At 47.8% G+C, this 14,421-nt stretch overlaps 1 protein-coding gene across 3 annotated transcripts in view; it reads left to right on the top strand.

Annotated features, from left to right (window-relative positions):
* Positions 1-195: 195 nt before the first annotated feature.
* Positions 196-14,421, top strand: part of GLYR1 (glyoxylate reductase 1 homolog (Arabidopsis)) — a 31,979-nt gene continuing 17,753 nt past the window's right edge. For all 3 annotated transcript variants that reach the window (XM_010840429.1, XM_010840428.1, XM_010840427.1), the window contains exons 1-5: positions 196-300; positions 1,350-1,386; positions 2,323-2,402; positions 10,490-10,628; positions 11,176-11,418. In XM_010840429.1, the coding sequence (XP_010838731.1) occupies positions 263-300; positions 1,350-1,386; positions 2,323-2,402; positions 10,490-10,628; positions 11,176-11,418 (537 nt within the window). In that variant the 5' untranslated portion in view covers positions 196-262. The remainder of the gene's footprint in view (positions 301-1,349; positions 1,387-2,322; positions 2,403-10,489; positions 10,629-11,175; positions 11,419-14,421) is intronic.

Raw genomic sequence — 14,421 nt, 5'->3', positions numbered from 1 at the left:
GCGGCGCTTCGTTGTCACGAGCCGGAGGGAGGGGGAAAGGAGCCGGGAGTCTCGGAGATCCGGCGCGCGGAGACCGCGGCGCCCAGGTCACGTGCCGCTCGGCCGGCCAATAAGCCCCGACGGGCGCGGTGACGTCAGAGCAGCGGCGTGGCCGGGGGGGACGGCCGGCCCCTATCACGTGGTCCGCCTCACTCCAATGGGCGGCGCCGGAGCGACCTGATGTTCCCAACCGCCCGTGCGTCGGCGGTGGTTGGGTGGTAAGATGGCGGCTGTGAGTCTGCGGCTCGGCGATTTGGTGTGGTGAGTCCGGGCGGCCGGGGCCAACAGCGGTGCGCTGGGGAGCTGCTTCCCCGGGCGTGGGGTGTGTGGCCTGCCCCGAGGCGGCCTTTCTACGCGCTCCAGGTCATGGAGAAAGGTCGAGATGAGGTGCCGGCGCTGGGAGTGAAGCCGGGCGGAAGGGGCAGCCTGGCCCCGGGGGACTGAGGCCGAGGGTGGCCGCGGTGGGCCCAGCTCCGAGCACCGAGGCCGCCTGGGGAGAGCAGTGCTCCGGACCCCGACGCGTGGCGGCCCACTGTGAGGAGAGTGCCCGGCGCCGCGCGGCTTCCACGGACGTCCGATTCCTCGCCCCGGGGTCTGGGCTGGGGGGCTCCCAGGAAGAGCAGGAGAGCCTGGGAGCCCGCGGGGCCGTCTCTTCTGGGTAAAGCGCTTCGACACCCGCGTTGCGCGACGGAACCCACCTGTGCGGGCGGCTCGGCCCGGGGGTGTCGAAAGCTGACTGCCGGCGCTGCGCTTTGAAGAAATGAAGGGAACACTTCTGCATTACAACCGAAGGCTTGGCAGTGACCGGTGCCTCTCGTTGTCAGCTTCTGTGTCCCGGACAACCGCCGGGACCGAGACGGGAGCCGCCTCCCTCGAGCTGCGCAGCTCGTCTCTTCGACCCGGAGGAAGGGCTTCTCTTAGCGTTTTGTCAAAGCCAGGCTGGTGAATTAAACCAGACTTTGTGAAGGGGAAGTCTTGTGTTTACAGAGCGAGCTGCCCCCCACGCCCGTCACGTCACGGGCAGGCTCTAGACAAATGGCTCTCGGTGGTTTCAGAAGGATGCACATACCTGGCGCACCGAAGTCTTCGTTTTTTTTTTGTTTTTTTTTTTTGCATTGCGTTTCTGAGGAATTTGGGCATCTTGGGCCCAGCTGTGGAAGCCACGTTTAAGAATTCCTTGTTGCCAGCTTTTAGTCTGGCAGTGGAGGGTGAAGGTGGAGGTTTAGGAAAAATAAATTGCATGTTGAGTGTGTTGAAGGAGCTGGAGTTGCTTTTCCAGGGCAAATGCTGACTCTCTGTGTTTTCTCTAGGGGGAAACTCGGCCGGTATCCTCCTTGGCCGGGAAAGGTGAGTGTCTTGCTACTGAATGAAGAACGTCTTAAGTTGACTTTGAGAAGGGGGAGCATGTAAGATGGAATTCCCCACAGACTCTAGCATTGAGTTAAACTGGGCTTATTTAAATAACACACGGGTTTTTGTTTTTCTTTTTTTTTCTTTAGTATCAGTTTATTTAGAAAAGGCAGTATACATAAACCAGATCTTTTAATCTGCAGTGAATTATTATTTCTTGACTCAGAAGTGGTTTTTGATAAAGTCTTTGAATCCTGAAAATCCATTATGACTTGAATTTAGCTTTGCATAAATCGAACAAAAGGAGAAGAAAATAAACTTTCCGGGAAGAAAAAAAATCTAAATGTAGGTTAGTGAAAAGTCAAAGTATTTTTGTCCCAACTAAGTTTAAATCTTCTTCCATTTTACCATATGTGCTGCTCCAGTGCATCTCTGCAGAAGTTGGCACTCCACATTTTGCATGAGGCGATCCTTCATAGCTTTCCAAATGTTCTGTTTTTATATTCCTGATTGGAGCCCAGGAAATGTCTTTAGACTTTGTCTTTGCAATATGGCATTTGCAGTGCCTGATTTATTCATCACTGTTGTTGTCACCTGTCTCAACTCTTTGTACAAAAGAATTTTCAGGAGTGTCTCGTATATTTCTTCAGTGATGACAGGGTCATGTTGCAGGGAGTAATACTTTTAAAACAGGATCATTTTAGTTAAAGAGATATTGTATCTACTGAACACTATAGAAAATAGTAGATGTTGGGAACTCCTGGAATATTTGCACATTTCCACGTATCTCAGTAGAAAAGCACCAGGTTTGGACATAAACTAGGCCCTGTGTTTGGTTTTGTTTTTTAAGACATATTTCTTTTATTTCATGTTTTTTCTTACCAACTTATCACTGTGGAAGAAAACTTTTTGTTTTCCTCTTTCATCCTCTAGATTGTTAACCCACCCAAGGACTTAAAGAAACCACGTGGGAAGAAATGCTTCTTTGTAAAGTTTTTTGGAACAGAAGATCAGTGAGTAGTACTCACGAAGAGTTTCACTTTCCCTATGTTTGGGAGTTTCCCTGGGTTGAAGCTGCTTTGTGAATATTCTAATTCGGACTCCTAATTCAGTCTTATCATGGTCTATGAAAATGGCATATCCTTCTGGTTTCTGCCTAAATAAAAAGTGTTATTCTTATCTCCCACACGTCAGTTGAAAAATAGGACGATGCCTTCTAGATGTGATCACCTCTTTGAGATAGGTTCTCCCATCTCTTTACTCAACGCCTCTCCCCTCCAGGCAGATCCTTTTGTTTTTGTTTGGTTCTCTTTTAATGGCTGTTTATCATTGTGGTTCGGGCATGAGTTATACAGTGAAAGCTAAAATTTCTTTTGTCTTAATAAAAGTAGTTGTTTAGCCTTGTTCTTGTAAAACTAGATGATTTGATGTAGCATTGTAACAGTAAAGCTTTTTAACCAGATGTGTTCTAGAGTTGAAATCAGGACTGTTAATTTGAGATTCTTTGATAGGCCATATAATAAATTGCAGCAAAGGGAGGAATGTGTTTTCGTGTTTCCAGTGACTTGTTTAGCTTTTTCATCACTCCATCAAGTTGATTGCCTGGTTCTAGCTAGATGGTTTAATTTCTCTAAGTAATTGTGTTTGTATATGTGGTTCTTAAAGGAAAATGTAGCTTTGGGTTTGAAGAAAAATATATGCTTGTAGAAAGTGATATATGATATTCCATAGGAAAATCTCTTATAAATGGTATTCTTCACTAGCAAGTTTTTGTGTCAGAGTGCTCATCCTGGTTTAGAGTTTGCATGGCATGTCTGCATTCACCATACACACATGTACCGACATACCCAGCCCCAGTGCTTGTCTCAAACCAACTTAGCAGCCTTTTGGTGGCAATATTTCAAGGGAGTCACTGGCCCAGAGCTGTGAGAGCCAGAGACAGTCTGGAAGAGGGAATGTTCTGCTAGTGCCGTGCACGTCATGAGAAAGATCATCTGGATGCATAAAACAAGTACTGAATGCGCAGCCAGACACCAAAGAGAACTTCTGGGAAAACAAACGCCATGGTCCCTGTCTTCTGGGAACTGAGGTAACAAGACATAAACACTTCAGATGGGACGAAGTGTAGAAGGAGTGGAATTAATAAAGGATTCTAGAACAAGGAGAAATCGAGAACAGCAGGGAGAAATTTGGACAGGGGTCAAAGGAGTCTTCTTGAAGAGACATGATTTGGATCAAACTCTGGAGGATGGGTAGAATTTGGAAAGGAACAGTAGGGGTGTTCCAGGCAGTGAGGATACCATAAACCAGGGGAGATAAGTTGAATGTGTGAACAGAGAAAGACTTCCTCCCAGAGGTAAAGAACCTGTGCTTGAGGAGAGCAGGGCAATATTGTTGGCCTACCTTGATTAGCTAAATGAAGAAGTCACCAGTCTGGAACACAAATGGAAACTCATAGAAAGTGGAGAGTTAAACAGCTTACAGGGGACCTGAAAGCCGTTGTGTTTTTATGATAATTTTTAACATGCTGAAAGTCTAGAAAAATAAACTGTCCCTGTGTATAAATAGGACACAGAAAATGGGAGCTGAGTGTATCTCAGCACTCAAGCACTCAGCCAGGCAGACCAGTGAAGCCAGTGAAAAGGATGTGCTTTCTGGACACGAAAATAGCGTGTTAGTGATGGTGATGATGTTAAGAAGTTCTTTGAGGAGACTCATAAGCAGGCGGATACACCATACACAGCAGTGGCTAGATACAGTATCTTTAGCCTTCTAAACTTCCTTGATACTGTTCTTCATAAAAAGCCATTAAGTTAAGAGGGGACTAATATGTTGACTTTTTGTGGCTAAGCAGTTGCCTTAGTGAAAGGAAACAAAGGAAGGATCTCCAGCACTTCTCTAACCAGAGAAGAGTTAACTAGTGGTCAGCATTGAGGCAGAGTTTAGAATCTTTGTATCTTCTGAAGGCGAAATCTCCAGATTGTTTCTTAGTAGCAGATTACTTTGGTGACAGAGCTCTGGATTGTTACCGGCCTGATGTATATTCAGATACCAGTTTCACCTGCTCTGTGATTTGGGCTGTTTGACTTTTAAGCCTCTGGGTCCTTGTCCACATGTGGGGACAACAATCTACCCGACAGTTATGAGAAAGTAGCATCACTTACTCATTGTATTGGTTGGCATAGAGCAGGTGTTCAACAAACATTGGGTTAGGGTTAGATCTGTTACAAAAAAGTTGATGAGAAGCAGGTGGCTTTAAGTAAAGAAAATATGAGAGAGAAAGAACAGGACCCTGACCATGGTAGGGTAGGATGTGGAGGGTCTGTTTGGGAAGGGTGGTCTGGGACCTTAAAGGCTTTGAACACAAAATGATACGTTGTGCCCCCTTTTTTGTTTGGCTGATGTTTTGTTTTTGTTACTCTTTGTTTCTTATTTTTACACTGTTTCACCTTTATGGAAAAACTACATTGTTCCCAGCCAGGGGTACTGTGTGCTGTCTAGTCTGTGCTCCTGATGGAATCTGATGGAGTTAACATCGGGAAAGGGGACTAAGTTGGGTGAGAGAGAGAACTCTTTAATGTGAAAAAGCAAAAACTGAGGAAAGAACCTGAGCAGAATTGATGAAATAATTGACCTTAAGGAGAGAAACACTGACTTGACCATAAATCCTCAGGTGTTTTGACAAAGGGCACCGTGAGTAGAATAAACATTGTGTGACTGTTTAGGAGGGCTGTGTCTAGGACTGTGTGTAAGGAGGGCTGTGTGAGATACAGTTCAGACAGGAAGTGCAAGTGGACTTCAGGGGTGAGAACTGCTTTGTGACGGACAGAGCTGTGAGTGGCTATGGCAGAAGCCAGACTCTACCTCCCCTTAAGGCCTGCTCCTGCACATCCTGGAGGCTCTGTTGGGCACCGTGTCCTGACCTCGGTGGACATGTTCCTATCTTTTAGAAACCTGATTTTTTTTCTATTCTTCCTTCCAAAACCTAGAAAATTGTGTTTCTCTCCCACTGAAAGAGAGAACCAAGAAGAGAGGACCTGAGAGTGATGTCACCAGGATGCCAACAGAGTTTGTTCCTGACTTTGCTCCCCCCTCACAAAAAGGAAGAGAGGATTAGACCTTCCCAGCCAGCCTCCCCTGTGACAGGAAGGACTTAACAAGATGGCCCGATTGCACTCTCTGAGCCTGGGTCGCTACATGGGAACTGCCCACAGCCCTTTTCTGTTTCATGAAAATGCAGAGGGGAGGATAACTCCACCATGTGACCACAGCCCAGGATTAAATCTCTGGTGCATGAGGGCCCACCTTGAACAGGTGGTTGCCCGTCAGAGCAGAAACTGAGCTCAGGGTTTCAAAGTTTCTTCAGTGGCCATGGATGGCAGAATGGAGGGAGTTCATTCAGCTTGCAGGTGTGCAAAACCCACGGAAAACAAACCAGTTCAAAGAATACTGTGGGCAAACTGTGTAAGTCCGTAACAGCTCTTTGTATAGCAGCCTTCACATCTGCTCCTCACAACAGCCCTTTCAGGAAACAAGGTAGTTGTTCCGGTTCTTATTTTTCAACAGATATAGAAACTGAGAGGCAGGAAACTTAAGGACTTAAGTGATAATATGTCCGAGGTCCCAGCCTGAAGTTCTTTTTACATCAAGCGAGATATAAGGTGGGAGGCCGGTTGTGAGGTGTCTAAGTGAGTGCTGAAGTATCAGTAACTTGTAGAAAAATCTGTGCCTCGTAATTAGGGGCACGGCAGGTTGGACCCATCTGAGCATCCCCCTTTCACTTGTCGCCTGACTGACCCACTTTCCCTGCCTCCAACACCATATAATGGTTGAAGGATTGAGCCAGGCAGGGAGTAAGAGCCGCTGCCCCAGTGTTTGAACTGAGCCAGCAGTGTCCTTCTGCCAGAGCTGGACAGCCGCGATCCTCGAGAGCGCTGGCAGCGGCTCCGGCCCTTCAGGTGAGACGCCCTCCATGGCTCCAGCAGAGCGCCCGGGGGCAGGGGGCAGGCCCCTCGTGGAGACGGGCATGGAAAGCAGTGGCTGGCCATGTCGGTGGTGCAGCTTGAGAGCCTTATCCAGCACTGGGGAATGTTGTCCAGTTTTGGAAACAAAAGTTTTCTTTATCTTATAGGCAAGTCTTTGTTGACATCTGTATGATAGTCATTGCTTGTAATTAACTGGAATTGTTACCTGTTTTGTGACCTTTTTGGTCTTTTGATTTGCATTTGAGGGGAGGTGTCTTGGTTTCTGAATAGTTTAGACTTGGACTTGTAACAACTCAGTAATCCTCAGCCTCTGTGACTGGTTTAAGCTGGTGGGAGGGGGGCCGAGAATTATTTACTAAGTACTTCTCACCAAATCCAGATGGAGGGCAAACATACCTGTCTGACCGTGTACTTGTTCTCACCTGTGGCCTCTGCCTGTATGCTCTCTCCCCCCTCAGGTCACTGTTTCCGGGAGTCTGAGACATACATGTGGGTGTTTGAGATCATTCATAGACTGGCTTCTTCCCTATGGTATCTGTACAGTCTAGTTTTAATTAAGAGGAAGGTGGGTCAGAATTATGAAAGTGTTTGAAAATGTGAGGGTTTTTTTTTAATGTTTATTTTTGGCTTTTGGGTCTTTGTTGCTGTGCAGGCTTTTCTCTGGTTGTGGTGCGAGGGCTTCTCACTGTGGTGGCTTCTCGTTGCCAGGACTAAAGTAGTTGTGACCCACGGGCTTAGTTGCTCCACAGCATGTGGCCAGGGATTGAACCCATGTCTCCTGCATTGGCAGGAGGATTCTTTACCACTGAGCCACCAGAGAAGCCTGAAAATGTGAGATTTTTACATTCATTTTGAGTGTATAATCAGAGGGTGGCTTAGGGGAAGTTTTCTGTTTTTGTAGGAGGTGTATCGGATTACCAGGGTGAGTTTGCTCTTGGCTGTGTTACAGGTACAGTTACACCGGCAGCCAGGCAGTAGTCACCCACCTGAGCAGACCTACACAAGGAAGTCATGGGGAGAGCCCCCTTCTCAGTAGAAATAGCTCATGTGCTACAGCATGGGCCCTTGTTGTTGATCTGTTGAGGGATATTTTATTTCATTTATGCAGATTTTTCATATTTATTTTTTCATTTGGCTGTGTCAGATCTTTGTTGTGGGATCTTAGTTCCCCCACCAGGAATCAAACCCAGGCCCCCTGCACTAAGTGTGCAGAGTCTTAGCCACCGGACTACCAGGGAAGTCCATGATTTGTTGTTTTTTTACGATTAATAGATACTTACGGTTTCTCCCCAAATCAAGCTTTAAACTGTTGAGACAGTTCCATTCCTCCTCTTCCCCTCAAGTCTCTGGCCCACAGGCATCTAGTTATGCTAGTTTCTTATGAGAGGGCCTCGAGACACTGGGCGCCTCATCAGGAAGTTGCATGTCCCTTTTTCCTTGTCTTAGTGCAAGTGCTCGCATACTAATACACTGCTCTGTATCTTGCCATTTTCCACTTAGCCGAGTATCTTAAAGGACCTTCCATTTCATTCTTTATAGTGACCTCACTGATTGCCAGTTAGCTTGTTTTCGGGCATTTACTTCTACAAACAATGCGTAATTAACTTCCTTGAATACAGAAGCAAAGCCAGTTCATTAAACACAACTTGACTAAGCGTGATTTTTTTTTTTTTTTGACTTCTCAGCCTGCAGCAAATTGGTTGGAAAAAGTGCAGCTCCATCTAGGCATTAGGAGCATACTGAGGGAAATCAAAACTTACAGCTTAAATGAAGCAAAGAAACAGAATGCTTGCTTTAAAAACACATAAACAACAGCAACAACCACAAAAAGCCTGTATAGCCCAGAGGCCAGCAGTCCAGCCTCCCTGATGTGCCTGGAAGATTTCATTTACTGAGGAATTATTGAGCACCAGTTGCATGCCAATCCCTGCCTGGCTGGCCTCAGTAGGGCCTTACTGAAGCTCCAGCTGAAAAGCACACCCTTTTTAAGGAGATAGAGTTTTGCAATATAGCCTTTGGAGAAAAAATTAGTGAAATGGCCAAAGTGAATTTCAGTTCATCGTGCTTTCAGGAGATAATCCTACTAGGGCTCTGCTGGGCTCGTGTTTTATTTACTGTTTTTCCGAGATGACAGGATGTTTCTCCAGCAGGAGGTGATTTCTTAGATTAACATTTCTCTTGAAGTCATACTTACACTGTTGCTTCTTGCAGCAAACTTATTTTCACTTTTCAAATATGATCATAAGAGAGGAAAATGTCATTTTAGTATCTCAAATGCTAGTCTTTATTTAGGATGAATGAACTTTGACTGTTACTGTTCTCTTGGCAGAACTCAGTAATCCATTTAAAATGCTTCCACAGAAGATAGGCCTGGGTTCATTGGGGCTTCCTCCACAAATATCCTCACCTTTCCACTTACTCTGAGTCCTGCATTAGTGTGACGAGATTGGAGAAGAGGGATTTAGGAATCCCTCTTAGGATTCTTACAGTCCTTTCTCAGGGAGGCTTGATTAAAACCACCCTGTCTTATGCTAGGAATGCGTGCAGGTCTCAGCATCTGACCTGAAGCTGGGAGAGGGAGGAGGTCTCTTTGAGGACTGTAGGTCTCTAAGATCACTGATACTGAGTATTTGTCACCTCAGAGCTCCCAGTTAATCTGAAAGTTTGACTTGCTTTTCATCTGATTGTGCTGGTGGCTGGCCTTAACGGTGTAAACACACTTGCTGAATAATATGGGGTCAATTTAATTCCATTTTTCCTCCTTATAGATTGGACCCATGGGTCTATTGTGTCCAGTTTCAGACTTCAGGATGAGATGGTCACTTGGAAGGTACCTGCTTACCTCATCTTTTTGGAAATCTGCAGTGAGACCAACGTCCAGGTCCCCATTCACTGTTTTGTTCTCACTTGTCTTGTTTACCCACAGATAATATGCCTAGTCTTGGTTTGCAGACTGATGGTTCCAGAGGTTGTGTTTATACAGACCCATTATTACGACCACTAGCACAACACTTGACGCGCAGGTGGCTGCTGCTGGGTGGTAGCACTGTTTTTATGTGCAGAGGCTAGCACTTGACTATTATTAGTGAGTGTTCTCTAGCTTTCTCTAAAGAAAAGAAGCCTAAGTTCATGTAATAGCCCCATTTCTATATCCTTGACCTGACCCACTTTTTCTGAAGGTTATGCTATGAAACCTCTTGAGTTTTACAGGGTAAAATATGTAAATAAACTCTTAACCTTGCCAAGCCTATAATTCTCTCCATTGTACGGTGTTTTGGAAACTGACCGTCATTCAAGGAAACCACAAAAGCCAATGGGGGCAGATTCATGCAGGTTAGTGTGGCAGGCCAGTTATTCCAGGGTTGATGGCTCTTTTCATTCTCACATGTTATGCATTGGTGGTGGGAATCAAAATCTGAAGATTATGTTCCTCTCCCTTTAATCACAGGCAGAGTTGTATTTCTGAAAGCCTCCTTTTGTGACTGCTGCTCTTGTTCTGAACTGTGTGTCACCTGTTTTGTGTGGTTCAGTAGCCGTGGGTACAATCATTCATGAACAAACACAAGCTCCGAGACTGCAGACGTCTGCAGGAGCAGCAGGTTTTTGAAGTTGTTGCCTTTCTTTAGCTCTCGGAGCATTCCTGAGTCTTGGGATTGACAGGTCATCGGTCTGACTGAGGTTTTTGACTGGCAGTGATGCTGCTGTGGTTGATAGAGCCAAGAGCCCTGATTTCCTGGGATCCACATGGAGCCACGTGTGCTGTGTTAGTGAGGGTGGGGGTGCATCTCCAGGTCTCCTTTGTCCTGAGCTAGTTGCAGTGTGTGTGTGTTTCAGCATGGAAGGCTGGTGAATGATAGTGGAAATGACCCGCAACAGTGACTTTATTTGGAGGATGCTGATTTTGGTGGTGGTGGTGGTTTGACTTGTTTCCAGAGAACATACTTTTAGGCTCAAGAGTCTAGGGGGTGGGCAGTACTATGTTTTGAAAACATGGCAGGCCTGTTTCAAAGACCAGTTAAACTGAGTGGATACTTGCAGTCTGCTGGGATGAGGACTTGGATACTTGAGGCACAAGCAGTGTGGATCATGTCCGTGCTCTGTATGTTTTCTGCCAGTGCCTGGATCAAAGTGGAACAGCTCAAGCCCTATCATGCACATAAGGAGGAAATGATAAAGATCAACAAGGGGAAGCGATTCCAGCAAGCTGTGGACGCCGTGGAGGAGTTCCTCAGGAGAGCCAAAGGGAAGGACCAGGTGAGAGGCCCCATGATTCTCACTTTGTGCCGACTCTGGACTGGTTATTTTTTGCATAGTAACTAACAGATTAAATATCACCCGAACCTGAAACTCTATTCTCATGAAATGCCAGTGGGGAGAGAGCTACTTCAGGTCTAAGGCGTCAGCATTTTGCTGGTCAGATTGAAACTCCATGCATCTGGTTGACCTTTCTGGAATAGATTGTTGGCCTCAGGAAAGTCGTTTGGACCCAGCAGAAGTCCCTCAGCTTTTGAGTACAGCACAGGCCTTCTCCCTTTTATGGAGGTTAGGAGCATGCCTCTGGGATCTGTCCACTGCCTGAAATGTAAATCCAGTTTGGGGACTGTGGGCAAATGACTTGAATTTTATTTTACTCTACTTGCCCAAATGTAAGCAGAGATGACAGCAGCGCCTACTTCATAGGATTCTCATGTGGATAACGCATGTATAGAAAGTGCTCACCACCGGGAGTGGCCCGTGTAAATAGGGGTCGCGATGGTAGCAGCCATTGTGGTGGTTATCACTATTATTATTAAACTTACAGACATCATCCCACAGTTCTGCTGATGACAAGAATCGGCGTAATTCCAGTGAGGAGAGAAGTAGGCCAATCTCAGGTGATGAGAAGCGCAAGCTTAGCCTGTCTGAAGGGAAGGTGAAGAAGAACATGGGAGAAGGAAAGAAGAGGGTGCCTTCAGGCTCCTCAGAGCGAGGCTCCAAGTCCCCTCTGAAGAGAGCCCAGGAGCAGAGTCCCCGGAAGCGGGGTCGGCCCCCCAAGGACGAGAAGGTTGGTTCTGTCTCTAGCTTCTGGGACTGGTGACTGTCCTTCGTACAGGGCAGAGTCGAGCTCTCCTGTGTGCTTCAGCTCCCTGAACGGACGTAGGGCCCCCTGCTCTGTGCTGCCCTAAAGAATTCTGCAGACAGGGAAAGGGTACTGCCTGGACGCACAGGCGTGAAATAGGAACACAACTCAGGCATTCGACCAGACACATGGTCAGGAGTAGAAGGGCCACTGAGCCTGCGTGCAAGGGCTGAGCAGGAAAGAAGGGAAGGGCTTCCACGGACGAAGGGCACAGCCCACATGGGCTTGATGTTGGCGGGCATAGTCTCAGTCCTAGTACAGGACGAGGAGGAGGACAGACGGGTAAAGGCAGCTTGTCACTAGGTCGTGGAGAGCCTCCAGGTCTGCTTAAGCAGTGTTGTACTGCCACGGAGTCAGTAGGGTGGCATGAAGGTGTTAGAGCTGGACGTGGAGGTGGCGGTGTGCGCCAGGCTGTGTGTTACGGGTCACAGCTGGCAGTGAAGGAAGGCTCAAAGCCGATGAGAAGGGTAACGTCAGGTGTGCATTCATAGTAGGATTTCCTTGGGCAAGGGGAGGGGGACGTTAGCAAATACTGAAAGGAACTATGTGAGAAGCACTTCAGAGGAGGAGTTGGTAAGATTTGGTAACTGGTTACATCTAGGGGATGATGAGAAAAGGGGAAAGGAGATGATTTCAAGTCTGTACCTGGAGAAACTTGCCTTTCTTCTGAGCAGAGGAGCTGGCTTTTGGGGTGAGAGGACCGGTTCTGTGTGTAATGACATTGAGGGATGTCTAGACTACCAGGGAGGCATCCAGGAACGTAGGATGGAAATGTTGGTGTGGGGGAGCGAATATCTAGAGAGGACATTAGATCCCAGAGCCCTGATTGTGGTTGTCTTGAGGGAAAGCCAGGAGAGAGGAGAGGGGAGGGAAGAAGTTGGCTTTGCAGAGAGCATGCCCACAACTCAAGGCTGGAAGAAGTGGGTGGAGCCAACGAAGGGAAGTGAGGCAGAAGTAACATACCTCTCACCTTTCCAGAAAGATCTGTGTGGGTCTTGGGAGCCAAAGGAGGAAGATTTGAGGTGGAGCAGGTAATCTGTCAGCACCCAGGGGAAGATTGTTAGAGCAGGATCGGAGACTGAAAGCCACATGGCCGGCACAGACCTGGGATGATGGGGCTGTGATGAATGCTGGATGTCAGATGGAGGCGCACAGGTTGAGACACCAGCGAGACCAGGCAGGGACGGGAAGAGGGTGCTTAAGCAGGAGACTGAGGCGAAGGTGTTAGGGTGGCAGCAGCTGCCGTCTGGCGAGGCTGTGCCCCACCCTCGGGCTCCCAGCCAACTTTTGCCAGATCCTTTGGTTTTTCTCAAGAGAAGCTGGAAATACAGATTTTAAGTGAAATGTTCCTATTTTAAGTATTAGAAGCTCATTCAAATTTTTACAACGCTTCTAAGTACGAAGGAGCATCACTCTGGACTACATTCAGCCTGTCGGCTGCCGCAGTACAACCTCTGTGTTAGAGCAGGCCCTTCTGGCTGCTCAGTGACCTAAGACACGATAGATGAGAGCAGCTGAGCGGTGGGGACCTCCGGCCAGAGTGAGGGGAGCTTAGAAACTGCCGGGTGTGGGGCATGAAGGATTCCAGGAGATGTGATCTGGATTGATCCGGTTGAGTTGATTTCCTGGGGACCCACAGAAATCTGGGCTGTCGGGTTTTATCTGTTCTCCAAATGCACAGTGTCTGGCATCTCACACCATGGATCTCACCACCTCCTGTGCTCACCCTGAAGAGAAACAGTTTCTTTGGGGGTAAAGGGAAGTATGAAGGAGAGGTAAGGAGGAGGCCCTGGGGTCTCCATGACCTGCTACAGCTGTGCGACCGTGGCCAGCTCCCTTCACCTCAGTTTCCTTGTCTGGTCATTGAAGATAACAGTGCGTCTTAGGTTTAAGAATTAAATGAGTAACACAAGCCAAGCAGATAAGACAGTGCCTGCAACACTATACATTTGACAAACATTGCACATTTATTATTTTTCAGCAGTAGCCTTTGTGCGGTGAGAGTGTGGTGGTTGTAGTGCACTCCTGGGGGCTACTGCCAGTCTTACGTGGAGGGACTCTTCTCACACAAGCGTGTGTGTTGCTATAGTGATTGTCATTTGGCTGCGAGCTCCTCACTGAAGCAGAGTGAGTAGTCTAGCTAGGCAGAGCCCCAGATGAGTGCTGTTCTGAGCTATAATCCTCTGTCCCGTGAGGATTAACGGAAAAGGCTGAGCTTGACGACAGGGGTGTTGATTACGTGTGGGAAGGCCAAGGCTGGGTTTGTGTCCAGCTGCACGGGGGAGCCATGCTCGGGGGGTGCACACTCACCCTCTCTCTGGGGCTCGAGTCCTGAGCGGAGAACTGGGACTCTGGGCACGGACCACAGGGCAAAACAGAACTATCCTGTGGCTCTCCTAAAAATCCAGACTCAGGCAGGGAGTCAGGGGTGGAGGCCTTTGCTCAGTGCTGGGTGGACAGCTGTGTTCCTGCTTTACTCTTGTTCTGTTGTTGTGGTCACTAGGCTAGTGACTATTTACATTTAAATTAATTTACATTCAACACAAAATCCAGTTACTCAAGTCACACTGGCCACGTGATAGGTGCTCCATAGTAACACGTGCCTAGACCGAGCGGATACAGAACACGTCCATCGTGACTGCAGCTTCTCTGGGGCAGCACTGCTCTGGGCTGCTTTGTTTCGTCTTGCACATCTCCACGCCGGTCTGGAGATCTAGGGATAAAGCTGTACAGCTCGTCTGCTCCTGCCCCTCTGCCCGGCTTACCTCGTGTCCCTGTCCCCATTTGCTGTCTCCCAGCCTCAGTGGTCCTCCTGACACTTCACCTCAGCTATCTAGTGGAGAGCTTGACCTGCTGCACTGAGCTCTTGACTCCCTGCCCCCACGGCGCCTGCCTTCTGTCTGGGGGAGAATGAACTCCTGGATCCTG

Source organism: Bison bison, unplaced genomic scaffold, assembly GCF_000754665.1.
Source record: "Bison bison bison isolate TAMUID 2011002044 unplaced genomic scaffold, Bison_UMD1.0 scf7180017864144, whole genome shotgun sequence".
Classification (NCBI taxonomy): Eukaryota; Metazoa; Chordata; class Mammalia; order Artiodactyla; family Bovidae; genus Bison; species Bison bison.
Note: the sequence above shows the minus strand (reverse complement) of the source record. Positions and strands in the feature narration are given on the sequence as shown.